Source organism: Oncorhynchus mykiss, chromosome 27 (assembly GCF_057628025.1).
Source record: "Oncorhynchus mykiss isolate SJ-2025 chromosome 27, ASM5762802v1, whole genome shotgun sequence".
NCBI classification, from domain to species: domain Eukaryota; kingdom Metazoa; phylum Chordata; class Actinopteri; order Salmoniformes; family Salmonidae; genus Oncorhynchus; species Oncorhynchus mykiss.
The window spans coordinates 16604718-16624321 of NC_143048.1; the positions used below are offsets into that span (position 1 = coordinate 16604718).

General features: G+C 44.6%; 1 protein-coding gene across 14 annotated transcripts in view; it reads left to right on the plus strand.

Annotated features, from left to right (window-relative positions):
• LOC110507160 (alpha-2-macroglobulin) overlaps positions 1-19604 on the plus strand; it is a 48673-nt gene that overhangs the window by 22265 nt on the left and 6804 nt on the right. For 7 of the 14 annotated variants that reach the window (XM_090224645.1, XM_090224641.1, XM_036965762.2 and 4 more), the window contains 15 exons: positions 1779-1842; positions 2151-2296; positions 3425-3574; positions 4049-4279; positions 4541-4643; positions 4732-4864; positions 4967-5192; positions 5351-5477; positions 11309-11430; positions 12284-12335; positions 12484-12567; positions 12878-13054; positions 13527-13608; positions 14956-15112; positions 15739-15813. In XM_090224645.1, the coding sequence (XP_090080771.1) occupies positions 1779-1842; positions 2151-2296; positions 3425-3574; positions 4049-4279; positions 4541-4643; positions 4732-4864; positions 4967-5192; positions 5351-5477; positions 11309-11430; positions 12284-12335; positions 12484-12567; positions 12878-13054; positions 13527-13608; positions 14956-15112; positions 15739-15813 (1929 nt within the window). The remainder of the gene's footprint in view (positions 1-1778; positions 1843-2150; positions 2297-3424; positions 3575-4048; positions 4280-4540; positions 4644-4731; positions 4865-4966; positions 5193-5350; positions 5478-11308; positions 11431-12283; positions 12336-12483; positions 12568-12877; positions 13055-13526; positions 13609-14955; positions 15113-15738; positions 15814-19604) is intronic. The other 7 variants (XM_090224646.1, XM_090224642.1, XM_036965763.2 and 4 more) reach the window with 1 other exon arrangement.

Below are 19604 nucleotides of genomic sequence, written 5' to 3' on the forward strand. Positions count from 1 at the left end.
GGCTTCAAACAAAGATATAAAACTGTATTATTTTGTGAAGAATCAACAACAAGTGGGACACAATCATGAAGTGGAACGACATTTATTGGATATTTCAAACTTTTTTAACAAATCAAAAACAGAAAAATTGGGCGTGCAAAATTATTCAGCCCCCTTAAGTTAATACTTTGTAGCGCCACCTTTTGCTGCGATTACAGCTGTAAGTCGCTTGGGGTATGTCTATCAGTTTTGCACATCGAGAGACTGAAATTTTTTCCCATTCCTCCTTGCAAAACAGCTTGAGCTCAGTGAGGTTGGATGGAGAGCATTTGTGAACAGCAGTTTTCAGTTCTTTCCACAGATTCTCGATTGGATTCAGGTCTGGACTTTGACTTGGCCATTCTAACACCTGGATATTTTTTTTTTTTGAACCATTCCATTGTAGATTTTGCTTTATGTTTTGGATCATTGTCTTGTTGGAAGACAAATCTCCGTCCCAGTCTCAGGTCTTTTGCAGACTCCATCAGGTTTTCTTCCAGAATGGTCCTGTATTTGGCTCCATCCATCTTCCCATCAATTTTAACCATCTTCCCTGTCCCTGCTGAAGAAAAGCAGGCCCAAACCATGATGCTGCCACCACCATGTTTGACAGTGGGTATGGTGTGTTCAGGGTGATGAGCTGTGTTGCTTTTACGCCAAACATAACATTTGCATTGTTGCCAAAAAGTTCAATTTTGGTTTCATCTGACCAGAGCGCCTTCTTCCACATGTTTGGTGTGTCTCCCAGGCTTGTGGCAAACTTTAAACGACACTTTTATGGATATCTTTAAGAAATGGCTTTCTTGTTGCCACTCTTCCATAAAGGCCAGATTTGTGCAATATACGACTGATTGTTGTCCTATGAACAGAGTCTCCCACCTCAGCTGTAGATCTCTGCAGTTCATCCAGAGTGATCATGGGCCTCTTGGCTGCATCTCTGATCAGTCTTCTCCTTGTATGAGCTGAAAGTTTAGAGGGACGGCCAGGTCTTGGTAGATTTGCAGTGGTCTGATACTCCTTCCATTTCAATATTATCGCTTGCACAGTGCTCCTTGGGATGTTTAAAGCTTGGGAAATCTTCTTGTATCCAAATCCGGCTTTAAACTTCTTCACAACAGTATCTCGGACCTGCCTGGTGTGTTCCTTGTTCTTCATGATGCTCTCTGCGCTTTTAACGGACCTCTGAGACTATCACAGTGCAGGTGCATTTATACGGAGACTTGATTACACACAGGTGGATAATATTTATCATCATTAGTCATTTAGGTCAACATTGGATCATTCAGAGATCCTCACTGAACTTCTGGAGAGTTTGCTGTACTGAAAGTAAAGGGGCTGAATAATTTTGCACGCCCAATTTTTCAGTTTTTGATTTGTTAAAAAAGTTTGAAATATCCAATAAATGTCGTTCCACTTCACGATTGTGTCCCACTTGTTGTTGATTCTTCACAAAAAAATACAGTTTTATATCTTTATGTTTGAAGCCTGAAATGTGGCAAAAGGTCGCAAAGTTCAAGGGGGCCGAATACTTTCGCAAGGCACTGTGTGTGTGTGTGTGTATATATATATATTCCAAAACCACAGTCAAAGTAAGTGGAAAATTTGGTTGTAAGTGGAAAATTAGGTTGTATGTATGTATGTATGTATGTATGTATGACTTACTTTGGTATTTGATTGTCATGTCTGGAAAGATTTTAAGAATGGATCAGGCAAACCGTACAGTACTTAACTTTTCAGCTGCATGTAATCTTATATCCCAGGTTATATCTAGAGGCAGCATTCAGCAGCATGGCTGTCTTCCTGTGACTGTTAATGAAGGAAGAGGTAAATTAATTGGTCTTGGATTCTCCCGAATGCTTCCTGACATTTTTTTTCTTTAGGACTTCACAGAACCTCACTTGATTAGAGAATATACCTCGTCGAAAGGCCTAATGGCATTAAACTGGCATGGGATGAAAATCTGTCACGATAGGATTCAATCAGCCAGATTATATCTTCAATACAAGTTATTACTGCACAGTGCAAAGTATATTTAAATATCATAGACTAATCACAGATCACAATGTCTATATTGGATGACTGGTGGTTTACAGTGATTTAATTTCATTCGCATTGTCTGTCTCTCATTTCAGTAAACCAAGGGGAGCTGACGCTCTCGCTGCAGCAAATGTCTGAGCTGACCCCTTTAGCCCAGGTAGTGGTGTATACCATGCTGCCTGATGGGGAGGCAGTAGCAGACAGTCGAGACTTCCCCATTCAACTCTGCCTGAAAAACAAGGTAGGCAACTAGGCACCTTTCACCAGCTACATGAGGTGTCAAAATGTCACATCAGAGAGCCGGAGCCATATGGATATATCGGGGCAACGTGCACTTCAATCGATTTCCAAAATGACTTTGCATCAGACTATGATATGAAATGCTTCAACTGCACCTCTTGGATCATCACAAAATTGTTGTCTGTTTCTGTTCCTCTACACAGTACTCCAGCACTGTTATTATATGTGGGCTCTGTTCCAATATGCACATCAGTTTGCTACTGTACTTGAAATGAACCAATGGGTTGGACATATATGTTAGTATACAGTACCTTCAGAAAGTATTCAAACCCCTTTACTTTTTTCACATTTCATTTTGTCGTGTTAGACAGAATTTAGAATTGATTGAATTTAGATTTTGTGTCACTGGTCCTCATCCTGTTTGCAACAAGGCACTTAAGTAATACTGCAAAAGTTATGGCAAAGAAATTAATTTTATGTCCTGAATATCAAAGTGTTTTGTTTGGGACAAATCCAACAAAACACATATCTTAGTACCACTCTTCATACTGCATTTTCAAGCATGGTGGTGGCTGCATTGTGTTATGGGTATGCTTGTCATCGGCGAGGTCAATTCCATACCTGGAGTTGCTTACCAAGTTGACATTGAATGTTCCTGAGTTACAGTTTTGACTTAAATCGACTTCAAAATCAATGGCAAGACTTGAAAATGGCTGTCTAGCAATGATCAAAAATCATGACAGAGCTCAAATATTTTTTTTTGCTTAATGGGCAAATATTGTACAAGCCAGGTGTGCAAAGCTCTTAGACTTAACCCCAAAATACTCACAGCTGTAATCGCCACCAAAGTTGCTAATACAAAGTATTGACTCGGGATGAATACTTGTGTAAATTAGATATTTCATTATAAAAATATTTACGAACATTTCTAAAACATGTTTTCACTTTTATTGTTGTGTGTGTGTGTGTGTAGATGGGTGAGGGGGAAAAAACATATGACATTTTCTTTTGAATTCAGGCTATAACACAACAAAATGTGGTATAAGTCAAGGGGTATGAATACTTTCTGAAGGCATTGAAGATATATTTAAACATTTGCTGTGACGTGTTCTCCTTTTCTCTTCTCCAGGTGTCCCTGAAGTTCTCGTCCCTCCAGGAGTTGCCAGGGGAGAAGACCTTTCTGAGCCTCCAGGCCCACCCAGGGTCTCTTTGTTCTCTCAGGGCCATCGACCAGAGTGTGCTGCTGCTGCAGCCTGAACAGGAGCTCAGCTTAGACTCTGTAAGTTCTCCATGGGTGTGTCCCAAATGGCACCCTATTCCCCATGTAGTGAACTACTTTTGGGCCTCAAAGGGGTTTGGTATAAAGTCGTGCACTATATAAGGAGTAGGGTGCCATTTGGTACAGTACACAGCCCATCCATTGACTAACCATTGATCACACAAATCCCCCTTTGCCATTGATTTTGTTGCACTCATGTATTTCAAGATAGGATCCGGCTTACTTTCAGCTTCTTCTAACTATGTTTTAACAACTGTCTGATACTTAAAGTTTAAACTTTTGGGACTATTCCATTGGTTCTCTTGTACCACTCAAGCTAAATCAAGTATTTGCTATATGTATTTAACCCAGGTGTTATCCTATGCACTGACCTTGTACTGACCCTGTAACCTCTGATCACTTTCTGACCATGTCAAGATGCTGTGGATGATCTAGTCAGTATTACAAGAGGTATGTTACTTCCCTTTTCTGCAGGTGTTCAGTCAGCTGCCCGTTCAGAAGTTGTCTGGATATTCATACAAAGTGGAAGACTTTGACCCCTACCCATGCCTACCTGAAGAGGAGATAGAGATGCCCCCTCCACCTGTACCTCAACAGGCCGAGGATTTGGAAGCAACACCCGTACCTGATAGGAAAAAACGCTCATTCTGGTTTGGCCCCAGAGACGACAGCGACGACAAAAACAACGTTTACAGCATCTTTAAAGTAAGAGTCTCAAATAAGTTTGTTATTGTTTTGTCTGTTTGGGATATGGAAAGTGTGTGTGTACTTAATAATTAAGTAAGAGGTTCAAGCTAAAATGCGGTCTTTTTGAAGTAGACACTGAATAAATTATAATGGAATGTGGTCTGAAGTCATGTTTGGGTTTTAAAACTAATACCCACATAATTTAGCTGATCTGAAATACAGGTATGATATGGCCTTTAGACACGGTTTTAGAATTTTCTGTACATTTTTTAATTTTAGGAAGTTGGAATCAAGATCCTGACCAACTCTGACGTGAAAAAACCTTTTGACTGTAACCTTTTGACTGTAAGCTTTCTTGTGGGATCCAACGGTATGTTAGATGGTATGATACACTAATGTGTGAACATTTCTAGTCTTAACCTAGTAAAGGATTGGTTTCTATTTACATCCTATCCTATTTAAATACGTAGATGAAATGAATGATCCATTGCTAGTTGCTAACATGATGCCAGAGACTTCAGCCGCTGAAGCCTCTGCCGGGCCTAAGGAGACCGTCCGCACATACTTCCCTGAGACCTGGATCTGGGACCTGGTGCCTGTGGGGTAAGCACTGTAACAGACACCATATTTGTAGTCCATGACCATAAACCATGTGTTCAAATGGTAACATATGTTTTGTTTTTATTGCACCCTTTTCACCACCAGAGATACAGGAAAGGTGGATGTTGAGAAGACTGTCCCTGACACCATCACCAAGTGGGCTGCAGGGGCGTTCTGTACTTCCTCAGTGGGTTTTGGCCTGGCTCCCAACACTGGCCTCACTGCCTTCCAACCCTTCTTTGTGAGCTTGACGCTGCCCTACTCCGTCATCCGGGGGGAGGTGTTCACACTCAAGGCCACAGTGTTCAACTACCTCTCCACGTGTATCATGGTAAGCCCTCCCAGTATTGTCTATTTCTTTTACCTCTCCAGTCCCACTTCATTTGGATAGTCCCTGTAGACAACCTGATGCTCTGACACTAAGGACGAGAGAAGAGGACGCGTGGAATCTAGGAAAGACTTGAGATTGACCCCATGTGTTTCTCCTAGGTGAAGGTGATTATAGCTGAGTCGGACCAGTTCACAGCCAGGCCATGTGAAGGCTGCCAGTACACCCTGTGTCTGTGTGCTGAAGAGAGCAGAACCTTCAAGTGGATCCTCACCCCAACTGCTCTGGGTGAGCCATACAGTACTTTCTGTCAATCTATCACAAGGCTACAAATGTACTCCCTGCACCCTGGTCCTTCCCACTAATTCTTCTGTAAGGTGTAATAAATATGGTGGTAACTCCACTAAACTGCTTATACCTATCCAGACCCTTAATTAATGCAAATGTTGACAGGTTAGGGCCAAAGAGGGGGTAGGATGTGAATTTTGCCGTCTGTGGTACCACTGTAGTGCCTAAGGACAGCGTTATTCACTTCGCACAGCTCTCGTCAGACTGAAATGTAAGAATATTCAGTTATGTACAGTGGGGCAAAAAAGTATTAAGTCAGCCACCAATTGTGCAAGTTATCCCACTTAAAAAGATGAGAGGCCTGTAATTTTCATCATATGTACACTTCAACTATGACAGACAAAATGAGAAAAAAAAAATCCAGAAAATCACATTGTAGGATTTTTAATGAATTTATTTGGAAAATAAGTATTTGGTCAATAACAAAAGTCTCTCAATACTTTGTTATATACCCTTTGTTGGACGCAAACTATAGTTTGCAGTGCATCAGTACCACTGTCATGGAGGACGTAAACTCAAGCACCGAAGTAACAACTGAGGTGGAACCAACAACAGGAGTGGAACTCACCGAGCCTCCCAGACCTGCAGTCGAGAGGAGACTACCAGGACACAGGCCGTATGTGAAGTGGCCTGGCGCCAGTGACAAGAAGTTGTGGGAAACAGTGAATACTGACCTTACCTTGACCCTCGAGAAACTTTGAGGCACAGTGGAGAAGAAGTTGGAGAGGACGGGGGACATTATCTATGAGTACGGGACAGAAAGATTTGGAGTGGAAGAGGCAAAAGGTGGGAGAAAGGTTCCAACCCCACCAGTTTCCAGGAGGCAACAAGAAATCAAGGGCCTCGTTCAAGAAAGGCGACAGCTTAAGAAACAGTGGAAGAAGGCCTCGGAAGTGGAAAAAGAGGGCATAGAGGCACTTCAGGCTGATATCAAAACCCGGTGGGCATCCCTCCGCAGAGCAGAGAACCTACGGAAACGCAGAAGGAAGAAAGAACAAACTAGAACTCGATTCTATAAAGATCCCTTCAAGTTCCTTAAAAGTCTCTTCACGAAGGAAAAAAGTGGAGCTCTAAAAACAACAAAGAAAGACATAGAGGAGCACCTGAGAACAACAAACTTTGACTCAAAGCGACATGAACATCTGGCCATCCCATCAGATATCCCACCCATTGAACCCCCGGAACATCATATTGAGACCAGCCCTCCGACATGGAAAGAGGTGGAAATTTTTCATCGGAGATGACCAAATCCCAACAGTGTCTGAGCAGCCGGTAAAAAGCCTTGGAAGGTGGTATGATGCAAGCCTGAAGGACAAAGACCAGGTGCAACAGCTGCGCAAAGACATCAGTAGTAGCCTACAGTTCATCGACAACACCCAGCTACCTGGAAAGTTAAAGGCCTGGTGTCTGCAGTTTGGTCTCCTACCCCGGCTGTTGTGGCCCTTAGCAGTGTATGAGGTTCCAATCTCAACAGTGGAGAAGATGGAAAAAGGAGTCACAGGCTACTTAAAGAAGTGGCTCGGAGTTCCACGATGCCTTACCACCATAGGCCTCTATGGAGATGGTGTCCTCAAGCTGCCCCTCACCAGTCTAACAGAGGAATTCAAGTGTTCAAAAACCAGGCTCCAGATGACATTGAATGAATCTCGAGACCCAGTGGTGAGCAACAACGCGCCAACCTTGGCAATTGGGCGCAAATGGAGGCCAGGAAAAGCAGTCCAGGAGGCAACAGCAGCCCTCAGACATGCTGACATTGTGGGTCATGTTCAGCAAGGGAGAGGAGGCGTTGGGCTAACTAGCCGTGCTGCTTGGAGTAAGGCCACTGCACCAGAGCAGCGGAAGATGGTAGTGCAGGAAGTACGCCATCAGGAGGAGGCTGCAAGGTGGGCCAAGGCAGTCTCTCTTTCCAACAGGGACAGTGGACTCGATGGGACAGTGTGGAGAAGAGGAAGATCAGCTGGAAGGATCTGTGGGCCATGGAAGCGAGGCGGTTGAGCTTCTCCATCAGAGCAACATATGACGTCCTTCCAACTCCAGTTAATCTTCACCAATGGTATGGTGAAGATCCGGACTGTTCCCTCTGTTCCATGCCAGCCAACCTCAGGCACATTCTCACAGGGTGTAAAACAAGACTCACCCAAGGACGCTACACTTGGCGTCACAACCAAGTCCTTAAAAACCTTGCGTCCGCCCTGGAGGACAAGCGAGCTGCCACCAACTCCCTACCACCCCCAGCAGCATCACACCCCTTACGGACAAACTTTGTCCGCGAAGGGGCTAAACCACCGAAGCGCGGCTCGACACCATTGGAGCGAGACCAGCTGCGCTTGCCCGCGACTGGAAAATGCTAGCTGACATTGGCCGGCAACTTGTGTTTCCTCCGGAGATCGCAACCACCACCCTAAGACCTGACATGGTGCTCTGGTCCCGTTCGCTCAAGAAGGTCTTCATCATTGAGCTCACAGTACACTGGGAGGACTCAGTAGATGAGGCTTATGAGCGAAAGCATCTGCGCTATGCCGATCTAGCTGCCGAAGCACGGCATCATGGCTGGAACACAGAAGTCCGACCAGTGGAGGTGGGCTGCAGTGGTTTTGTGGCAACATCTACAACCAGACTGCTTAGAGACCTTGGAATTAAGGGCCAGAGCCAGCGTTCGGCAATCAAAGCTGTATCGGAGGCGGCAGAAGGCAGCAGTCAGTGGCTCTGGATGAAGAGGAAAGACCCCAGCTGGGCCCCGAAGTGAGAGGGCCAGGAGGTATGCGGTCAACAATGCTTGACTCAGGGAGGAGGATGCCCCTGCCATGCATAGTCCATGGGATGTTGGCTATCATCAACAAGGCAACTCCTATGACTAATTGGGAATGGGACGCAAGCGTAGGATTGATCACCCTGTCGCTGGCCGCCTTTGGGGAGGGTGTATAGTGTGAAAGGCCGAAACACCATAGGAACCAAAGGTACACTACTGACGATGCGCTCCCCAAATTTCACCAGGCTCACTGTTCATTAACTCTTGGAAGTGCTTGCACAAAGGATAGTAACATCTCATCCTGTGTTCTTGGAATCTGTTGGTAATGACAGAGGTGAAGACTTACAGAAAACGTTTGACAAGGTTTTCACACACTGTTGCTGGTATTTTGGCCCATTCCTCCATGCAGATCTCCTCTAGAGCAGTGATGTTTTGGGGCTGTTGCTGGGCAACACAGACTTTCAACTCCCTACAAAGATTTTCTATGGGGTTGATCTGGAGACTGGCTAGGCCACTCCAGGACCTTGAAATGCTTCTTACGAAGCCACTCCTTCGTTGCCCGGATGGTGTGTTTGAGATCATTGTCATGCTGAAAGACCCAGCCACGTTTCATCTTCAAATGCCCTTGCTGATGGAAGGAGGTTTTCACTCAAAATCTCACGATACATGGCCCCATTCATTCTTTCCTTTACACGGATCAGTCGTCCTGGTCCCTTTGCAGAAAAACAGCCCCAAAGCATGATGTTCCCACCCTCATGCTTCACAGTAGGTATGATGTTCTTTGGATGCAACTCAGCATTCTTTGTCCTCTAAACATGACGAGTTGAATTTTTACCAAAAAGTTATATTTTGGTTTCATCTGACCATATGACATTCTCCCAATCTTCTTCTGGATCATCCAAATGCTCTATAGCAAACTTCAGACGGGCCTGGACATGTACTGGCTTAAGCACGTCTGGCACTGCAGGATTTGAGTCCCTGGCGGCGTAGTGTGTTACTGATGGTAGGCTTTGTTACTTTGGTCCCAGCTCTCTGCAGGTCATTACTAGGTACCCCCGTGTGGTTCTGGGATTTTTGCTCACCGTTCTTGTGATAATTTTGATCGCACGGTGTGAGATCTTGCGTGGAGCCCCAGATCGAGGGAGATTATCAGTGGTCTTGTATGTCTTCCATTTCCTAATAATTGCTCCCACAGTTGATTTCTTCAAACCAAGCTGCTTACCTATTGCAGATTCAGTCTTCCCAGCCTGGTGCAGGTCTACAATTTTGTTTCTGGTGTCTTTTGACAGCTCTTTGGTCTTGGCCATAGTGGAGTTTGGAGTGACTGTTTGAGGTTGTGGATAGGTGTCTTTTATACTGATAACAAGTTCAAACAAGTGCCATTAATACAGGTAACGAGTGGAGGACAGAGGAGCCTCTTAAAGAAGAAGTTACAGGTCTGTGAGAGCCAGAAATCTTGCTTGTTTGTAGGTGACCAAATACTTATTTTCCACCATAATTTGCAAATAAATTCATTAAAAATCCTACAATGTGATTTTCTGGATTTTTTTTCTAATTTTGTCTGTCATAGTTTAAGTGTACCTATGATGAAAATTACAGCCCTCTCTCATCTTTTTAAGTGGGAAAATTTGCACAATTGGTGGCTGACTAAATACTTTTTTGCCCCACTGTATCTAATAGACGTGGCTCAAATACATTCCTTGTATATGTCCTAGCCCTGTAAAGAAATGTTGACAATCGCTTGTACTAACAAGTCAAGAGGGATATCTGAGAAAGATCTCCCTTGGGGTATCAAATAAATGGAGGGAAGGAAGGAAGGAATGAGGGTGGGTGGTTGGGAGGGAAGGAACGAACGAGGGGGGAGGGAAGGAACGAACGAGGGAGGATGGGAAGGAACGAGGGAGGATACAGTTGAGCCAGGGTACATGAGTGACTGAGGAGTGGCTAGAGGAATCTTTTTTAAATCATGTTTTTATTTAATTCTTATTTACCAAAAGGCCTCCTGCGGGGCTGGGATTAAAAATAAATTATATAAAAAAATATAGGACACAACACACAGCATGACAAGAGACAACACATTTTTTAAATTTTTTTTTTAACCTTTATTTAACTAGGCAAGTCAGTTAAGAACAAATTATTATTTTCAATGACGGCCTAGGAACAGTGGGTCAACTGCCTGTTCAGGGGCAGAATGACAGATTTGTACCTTGTCAGCTCGGGGGTTTGAACTTGCAACCTTCCGGTTACTAGTCCAATGCTCTAACCACTAGGCTACCCTGACCTAAAATGACAACACAGCACGGCAGCAACACATGGCAGGAGCACAACATGGTAGCAGCACAAAATAGGGTACAAACGTTGTTGGGCATAGACAACAGCACAAAGTTCAAGAAGGTAGAGACAACAAAGCATCAAAGCCACAACGGTCAGTAAGAGTGTCCATGATTGAGATTGAAATAAAGATGTCCAGTTTGAGTGTTTGTTGCATCTCGTTCCAGTCGCTAGCTGCAGTGAACTGAAAAGACGAGTGACCCAGGAATGTGTGTGCTTTGGGGACCTTTAACAGATTGTGACTGGCAGAACGGGTGTTTGTGGCGGATGAGGGCTACAGTAGATATCTCAGATAGGAGGGAGTGAGGCCTAAGAGGGTTTAATAAATAAGCAACAACCAGTGGTCTTGCGATGGGTATACAGAGATGACCAGTTTACAGAAGAGTATAGAGTGCTGTGATGTGTCCTATTAGGAGCATTGGTGGCAAGTCTGATAGCTGAATGAAAAATAACATCTAGCCGCTCGAGCGCACCCTTACCTGCCGATCTATAAATTACGTCTCCATAATCTAGCATGGGTAGGATGGTCTTCTGAATTAGGGTTAGTTTGTCAGCTGGGGTGAAAGAGGAGGGATTACGATAGAAGAAACCAAGTCTAGATTTAACTTTAGGATGAGAGGGTGACAGGAAGCAAGCTGATGCGTGACTGGTCTAGACTGGAATGTTAATGTCTCCCTGTCCTGAACTATAGGGGAGGTGAGTGTGAAAGTGAGCGCCGAGGCATTGAAGACTGAGGAGCGCTGCGGCAACGAAGTGGCCTCGGTGCCAGAGAAAGGACGCATTGACACCATTGTTCAAACACTGCTGGTAGAGGTGAGTGTCTGTCCTGTATAGCAAGTCCACTGTTTCTCTCACTGTGATAACATGTTTTCAGTAACACTAGGGTGAGGGTAAATGCATTAGACTTTATATCTCCTGCTATTGTATGTTTGGTATTTTGATGAGGAGACCAACATGGTTTGGTGTTTTAAGCTTAAATACAGTTAGACACCGGCCCATGCGTAATAAATAAAAAGGAAATATTTTTACAAGTTTGAAGAAAAATGTAATCTGTGAATTAATTAATTAATGCATATTTTTTGGATTGAGTCGTATAGCTGGACTGACACAATAGACTGCCTGGGACGTAGACTTATCTGAACAGTGTACTTTTCAGGTCAAAAGCCTCCCGGGTGGCACAGTGGTCTAAGGCACTGCAGTGCTAGCTGTGCCACCAGAGACTCTGGGTTTGAGCCCAGGCTCTGTCGCAGTCGGCCACGACCGGGAGGCCCATGGGGCGGCGCACAATTGGCTTAGCGTCGTCCGGGTTAGGGGAGGGTTTGGCCGGCAGGGATACCCTTGTCTCATCGCGCACTAGTGACTCCTGTGGCGGGCCAGGCGGAGTACGGTGTTTCCTCTGACACATTGGTGCTTCTGGGTTAGATGAGCGCTGTGTTAAGAAGCAGTGTGGCTTGGTTGGGTTGTGTTTTGGAGGACGCATGGCTCTTGACCTTCGCCTCTCCCGAGTCCGTACGGGAGTTGTAGCAATGAGACAAGACAGTAACTTCTAACAATTGGATACTACGGAATTGACCTCTAAGTGATTACCATATAAATTCTAGGATCAAATGAACTAGAGTTTTATTTTGGTGCTGTTTTTCCTGAAAATTGTCAGTTTCCCTCTTAGGCCGAGGGAACCCAGCAGACGGTTAGCCACAACGCCCTGCTCTGCCCTGCAGGTGATCTCCTGACCTCAGTCTTTTTACTTTCTCATAATTACCCTGATGATTAAGTTGACATGCATTTGTTTTGGTTTAGATTAAATACTTTTTAATTGGTTATACCAGTTTTCAAGTCACTCAGTCTGTCTCATTTATCTGTCTCCAGAGGGCCCAGTGGAGAAGGACATCTCTCTGAAGTTGCCTGAGGTGTTTGTGGAGGGCTCTGCCAAGGCCTCTCTCTCAGTACTAGGTGAGAATACCCCGCCTGTTTTGCTGAGGTTTCACACCTAATTCTAAGTTTTATAAAATGTTCAGGATATGTTTTCCTTTTGGTGCAGATGAAGTGTAGGCAAGGATTTTTCATCCATGTATTCATGATGGGGGAAGTGGATATTCAACTATTCAACCTGCAGATCTATGATTGCCTTAAGGTTATGGGTGAGGACAGGGATAAGCATTGATTGTTAGGGTAAGGAACAGGGATCTGCAGGTCAAATAACTGCCATTAATTAGAGACCAATGTTTGATTGCTTGCCTCAATGGTTGGTCTCTTTCACCAGGCGACCTGATGGGCCGGGCCATGAAGAACCTGGACAGCCTGTTGCAGATGCCCTATGGCTGTGGAGAGCAGAACATGGTGCTGTTTGCTCCCAACATCTACATCCTCAACTACCTGCAGAGCACCAGGCAGCTCACCAAGGAGATCCAGACCAGGGCCACAGGCTTCTTAGAGAGTGGTGAGGAAGCTGGGTCTGGTTCAGTAAGGCACAACATAACAAAATTGTTTTAAAATATGTTGCAACGAAAAATAAGCATTTATTATCAGACCTGTTCAGTTACAGCCTACACTCCCCATTTTACTCAATAGCATTAAAAAAAAATCTCCCTACTGGACACAACCCTGGTAAATAGGCTGCTAACTATTCTGAAGACAAATGCTTAATTTAATACATATAATGGGATATGACAAAATAATTTGCAATAAGCCTTGTGCTTTAAAAATAAAGACTTGTGATTGAACAGGACTCTGAAAAGATGAACACGGTCTCTGACAGTTTGTAGTCTGATCATTTCTATGTGCAGCTCCCCTCTGACTAGCAACAACATGTTGCCTATATTTGGCACAAAACCAGTTAACTGCACCTTCCACACACAGTACCTGTCCCTAGAAGGAGAGTCTGTTTGTTCATTTGGCCATTTGTGTTGCAGGCTACCAGAGAGAGCTCAACTACAAGCATGATGATGGCTCCTACAGTGCCTTTGGGAAGAGTGATGAGTCTGGAAACACCTGGTCAGTTTATTGCAAGTCCACACAGTCATAATACCATCTCTTAGATTATTCTACAATTTAGATGTTTTTTTAAGTCCCTCTAGAAAATGACATTTGATTTAAGGGTGTTAACAGTATGTAATAAAGGTAGAATGTGATTGTCTCAAATGCATATTAGTATGTGCTGAAGCCAATTGTTATTGTGGCAAAGTTAGGGTTGGCTTTCAGCACATACAGTATGGCTTCTAGCCACTTATCTAGATTCTATGATCCATAGTTTAGGTAAGGCTCACCACATCGAAATTCAGCAAAAAAAGAAACGTCCATGTCAACTGCGTTTATTTTCAGCAAACTTAACATGTGTAAATATTTGTATGAACATAACAAGATTCAACAACTGAGACCTAAACTGAACAAGTTGGACAGACATGTGACTAACAGAAATTGAATAATGTGTCCCTGAACAAAGGGGGGGAGGGGTGAAAATCAAAATTAAGTCAGTATCTGGTGTGGCCACCAGCTGCGTTAAGTACTGCAGTGCATCTCCTCATGGACTGCATCTGATTTGCCCGTTCTTGCTGTGAGATGTTACCCCACTCTTCCACCAAGGCACCTGCAAGTTCCTGGACATTTCTGGGGGGAATGGCCCTAGCCCTCACCCTCTGATCCAACAGGTCCCAGATGTGCTCAATTGGATTGAGATCCGGGCTCTTCTCTGGCCATGGCAGAACACTGACATTCCTGTCTTGCACGAAATCACGCACAGAACGAGCAGTATGGCTGGTGGAATTGTCATGCTGGAGGGTCATGTCAGGATAAGCCTGCAGGAAGGACCTGCCTTGCAATATGCCTACAAGCCCTCAGTCCAGCCTCTCTCAGCCTATTGCGGACAGTCTGAGCACTGATGGAGCGATTGTGCTTTCCTGGTGTAACTCAGGCAGTTATTTTTGCCATCCTGTACCTGTCCCACAGGTGTGATGTTTGGATGTACCGATCCTGTGCGGGTGTTCTACGTGGTCTGCCACTGTGAAGACGATCAGCTGTCCTTCCTGTCTCCCTTTTGCGCTGTCTTAGGCATCTCACAGAACTGACATTAAAATGTATTGCCCTGGCCACATTAGCAGTCCTCCTTGCAGCATGCCTAGGGCACGTTCACGCAGATGAGACCTTAATTGCCTATCATCTGTAAGCTGTTAGTCTTAGCGACCGTACCACAGGTATATGTTCATTAATTGTTTATGGTTAATTGAACAAGCATGGGAAACATTATTTAAACCCTTTACAATGAAGATCTGTGAAGTTATTTCAATTTCTACGAATTAGTTTAGTCTTAGTAACTCCAGAAACATCTTCCCTGTGTCCTCTCAGGCTCACCTCCTTTGTGCTGAAGTCCTTTGGCGGGGCCAAGCCCTACATCTTTGTGGACCCGGCCCACATTGCCCAGGCCAAGGCCTGGTTGGCCAGTCACCAGCAGAATGATGGCTGCATCACATCAGTAGGGAAACTCTTCCATAACGGCATGAAGGTAAAGGGGAATCAGAGTTTAGCTGGAAGTAAGAGGAGGAGGGGGAGTATCTTACTGCTGCCACCTAATGTGAAAAGGTGACGTTAAGGGCAGAGATTCAGAAGGAGGTTCTGGTGCAAAAGTGTCCCATTCTATTTAGTGCAATGGTGGAGTCGATATAAAATCCTAGATAACTAAACACAAAATACTTGATAACAATACATATCGTACAATCAAATACGTGTACTTTACATAATTAATCCTGCACTGACACCTGCGATAATGTACTGTTCAGGAGGACCTTAGGACCCCACGTGTGCCCCAAAAAAGCACATGCTGAGCACAACAAGAATCCCAAGCATGTTTTAGCCTGCCCTGAGAACACACCACCTCCCCAAAGTTACCAGAGTCTGACTAGTCCTGACATCTTTTGTGTATCTCCAGAACAGTACACTTGTATCTGAAGGGCTTAACAGGTTTTCCCACCCTGTTCTTTGTCTTGGTGCACCATACCATGCGAATGTTTTAAACACTCAATTATTTTTTTCCTGATATCGGTTGATATCAGTGTAACTTTGAAACTCTGTAGCACCTGAGAGTACTGTATGATATTGGATGAAGTTTACTGTCATCCTTTGGTGTTATAGGGAGGGGTCGGGGATCAGGTGTCGCTCACTGCCTACATTACCGCTGCACTGCTGGAGCTGGATGGCAACACTACTGTGAGTTATGACCTTTCTCTCTTTCCATAGCCATGTCTTTTTAAATCATATTGATAAACAAGAAGACCACATTTGGTGCTTTTATCAAAAAATGTACAGCCCTAGGGGATATTTCTGCTTAGCCGTCTCACTATTTCATAGATAGAAATACATATCCATCAGTGCATTCGGAAAGTATTAGACCTAATCCAAAAATGTTTACGTTACAGCAGGGCTGCCCAACCCTCTTCCTGGAGGTTTTCAGTCCAACCCTAATTTAACACACCTGATTCTACTAATTAGCTGCTCAACAAGACCTTAACTAGCTGAATCAGATATGCTAAATTAGGGTTGGACTGAACCCACAGGACCGTAGAACTCCAGAAAGAGGGTTGGATTGCCCTGCTTCTCAGCCTTATTCTTAAATGGTTTAAATTAAATGTTTTTGTCATCAATCTACACACAATACCCCAAAATGACGACAAAGCTGAAGCTGGTTTCTAGAAATGTTTGCTAATTTATTAAAAATAGAAACAGAAATAACGTATTTACATAAGTATTCAGACCCTTTGCTATGAGACTCGAAATTGAGTTCAGGTCATCCCGTTTCCATTGATCATCCTTGAGCTGTTTCTACAACTTGATTGGAGTGCACCTGTGGTAAATTTAATTGATTGGACATGATTTGGAAAGACAAGATTCTCTGGTCTGATAAAACTGAACTCTTTGGCTTGAATGCCAAGCGTCACGTCTGGAGAGAGCCAGGCACTGTGTGGACATGTTTAACTACTCTTGTGGGGACATCTGGGGACATGTTGGTCCCCACAAGGTCAAATGCTATTTTTAGGGTTAGGTGCTAAAGTTAGAAGCTAGGGTTAGGTTTTTGGGTTAAGGGTAAGGTTAGGGAAAATAGGGTTTTGAATGGGACTGAATTGTGTGTCCCCACAAGGTTAGCTATACAATACTGTGTTTAAATACATACAGTACCAGTCAAGTTTGGACACACCTACTCATTCCATGGTTTTTCTTTATTTTTACTATTGTAGAATAATAGTGAAGATATCAAAACTATGAAATAACGGAATGGAATCATGAGTCTGTAATACCAACATGTTTCAAGCAGACCACCATAGTCCCTGTGACCAAGTACACGAAGGCAACCTGCTTAAATGACTACAGACCCGTAGCATTCACATCTGTAGCCATGAAGTGCTTTGAAAGGCTGGTATTGGCTCACATCAACACCATTATCCCAAAAACCCTAGACCCACTCCAATTTGCATACCACCCAAACAGATCCACAGATGATGGAATCTCTATTGCACTCCACACTGCCCTTTCACACCTGGACAAAAGGAACACCTATGTGAGAATGCTTTTTGACTACAGCTCAGCGTTCAACACCATAGCACCCTCAAAGCTCATCAAATCAAATCAAATTTTATTTGTCACATACACATGGTTAGCAGATGTTAATGCGAGTGTAGCGAAATGCTTGTGCTTCTAGTTCCGACAATGCAGTAATAACCAACAAGTAATCTAACTAACAATTCCAAAACTACTGTCTTGTACACAGTGTAAGGGGATAAAGAATATGTACATAAGGATATATGAATGAGTGATGGTACAGAGCAGCATAGGCAAGATACAGTAGATGGTATCGAGTACAGTATATACATATGAGATGAGTATGTAAATAAAGTGGCATAGTTAAAGTGGCTAGTGATACATGTATTACATAAGGATACAGTCGATGATATAGAGTACAGTATATACGTATGCATATGAGATGAATAATGTAGGGTAAGTAACATTATATAAGGTAGCATTGTTTAAAGTGGCTAGTGATATATTTACATAATTTCCCATCAATTCCCATTATTAAAGTGGCTGGAGTTGAGTCAGTGTCAGTGTGTTGGCAGCAGCCACTCAATGTTAGTGGTGGCTGTTTAACAGTCTGATGGCCATGAGATAGAAGCTGTTTTTCAGTCTCTCGGTCCCAGCTTTGATGCACCTGTACTGACCTCGCCTTCTGGATGATAGCGGGGTGAACAGGCAGTGGCTCGGGTGGTTGATGTCCTTGATGATCTTTATGGCCTTCCTGTGACATCGGGTGGTGTAGGTGTCCTGGAGGGCAGGTAGTTTGCCCCCGGTGATGCGTTGTGCAGACCTCACCACCCTCTGGAGAGCCTTACGGTTGAGGGCGGAGCAGTTGCCGTACCAGGCGGTGATACAGCCCGCCAGGATGCTCTCGATTGTGCATCTGTAGAAGTTTGTGAGTGCTTTTGGTGACAAGCCAAATTTCTTCAGCCTCCTGAGGTTGAAGAGGCGCTGCTGCGCCTTCTTCACAATGCTGTCTGTGTGAGTGGACCAATTCAGTTTGTTTGTGATGTGTATGCCGAGGAACTTAAAACTTGCTACCCTCTCCACTACTGTTCCATCGATGTGGATAGGGGGGTGTTCCCTCTGCTGTTTCCTGAAGTCCACAATCATCTCCTTAGTTTTGTTGACGTTGAGTGTGAGGTTATTTTCCTGACACCACACTCCGAGGGCCCTCACCTCCTCCCTGTAGGCCGTCTCGTCGTTGTTGGTAATCAAGCCTACCACTGTTGTGTCGTCCGCAAACTTGATGATTGAGTTGGAGGCGTGCGTGGCCACGCAGTCGTGGGTGAACAGGGAGTACAGGAGAGGGCTCAGAACGCACCCTTGTGGGGCCCCAGTGTTGAGGATCAGCGGGGAGGAGATGTTGTTGCCTACCCTCACCACCTGGGGGCTGCCCGTCAGGAAGTCCAGTACCCAGTTGCACAGGGCGGGGTCGAGACCCAGGGTCTCGAGCTTGATGACGAGCTTGGAGGGTACTATGGTGTTGAATGCCGAGCTGTAGTCAATGAACAGCATTCTCACATAGGTATTCCTCTTGTCCAGATGGGTTAGGGCGGTGTGCAGTGTGGTTGAGATTGCATCGTCTGTGGACCTATTTGGGCGGTAAGCAAATTGGAGTGGGTCTAGGGTGTCAGGTAGGGTGGAGGTGATATGGTCCTTGACTAGTCTCTCAAAGCACTTCATGATGACGGAAGTGAGTGCTACGGGGCGGTAGTCGTTTAGCTCAGTTACCTTAGCTTTCTTGGGAACAGGAACAATGGTGGCCCTCTTGAAGCATGTGGGAACAGCAGACTGGTATAGGGATTGATTGAATATGTCCGTAAACACACCGGCCAGCTGGTCTGCGCATGCTCTGAGGGCGCGGCTGGGGATGCCGTCTGGGCCTGCAGCCTTGCGAGGGTTAACACGTTTAAATGTCTTACTCACCTCGGCTGCAGTGAAGGAGACACCGCATGTTTTTGTTGCAGGCCGTGTCAGTGGCACTGTATTGTCCTCAAAGCAGGCAAAAAAGTTATTTAGTCTGCCTGGGAGCAGGACATCCTGGTCCGTGACTGGGCTGGATTTCTTCCTGTAGTCCGTGATTGACTGTAGACCCTGCCACATGCCTCTTGTGTCTGAGCCGTTGAATTGAGATTCTACTTTGTCTCTGTACTGACGCTTAGCTTGTTTGATAGCCTTGCGGAGGGAATAGCTGCACTGTTTGTATTCGGTCATGTTACCAGACACCTTGCCCTGATTAAAAGCAGTGGTTCGCACTTTCAGTTTCACGCGAATGCTGCCATCAATCCACGGTTTCTGGTTAGGGAATGTTTTAATCGTTGCTATGGGAACGACATCTTCAACGCACGTTCTAATGAACTCACACACCGAATCAGCGTATTCGTCAATGTTGTTGTCTGACGCAATACGAAACATGTCCCAGTCCACGT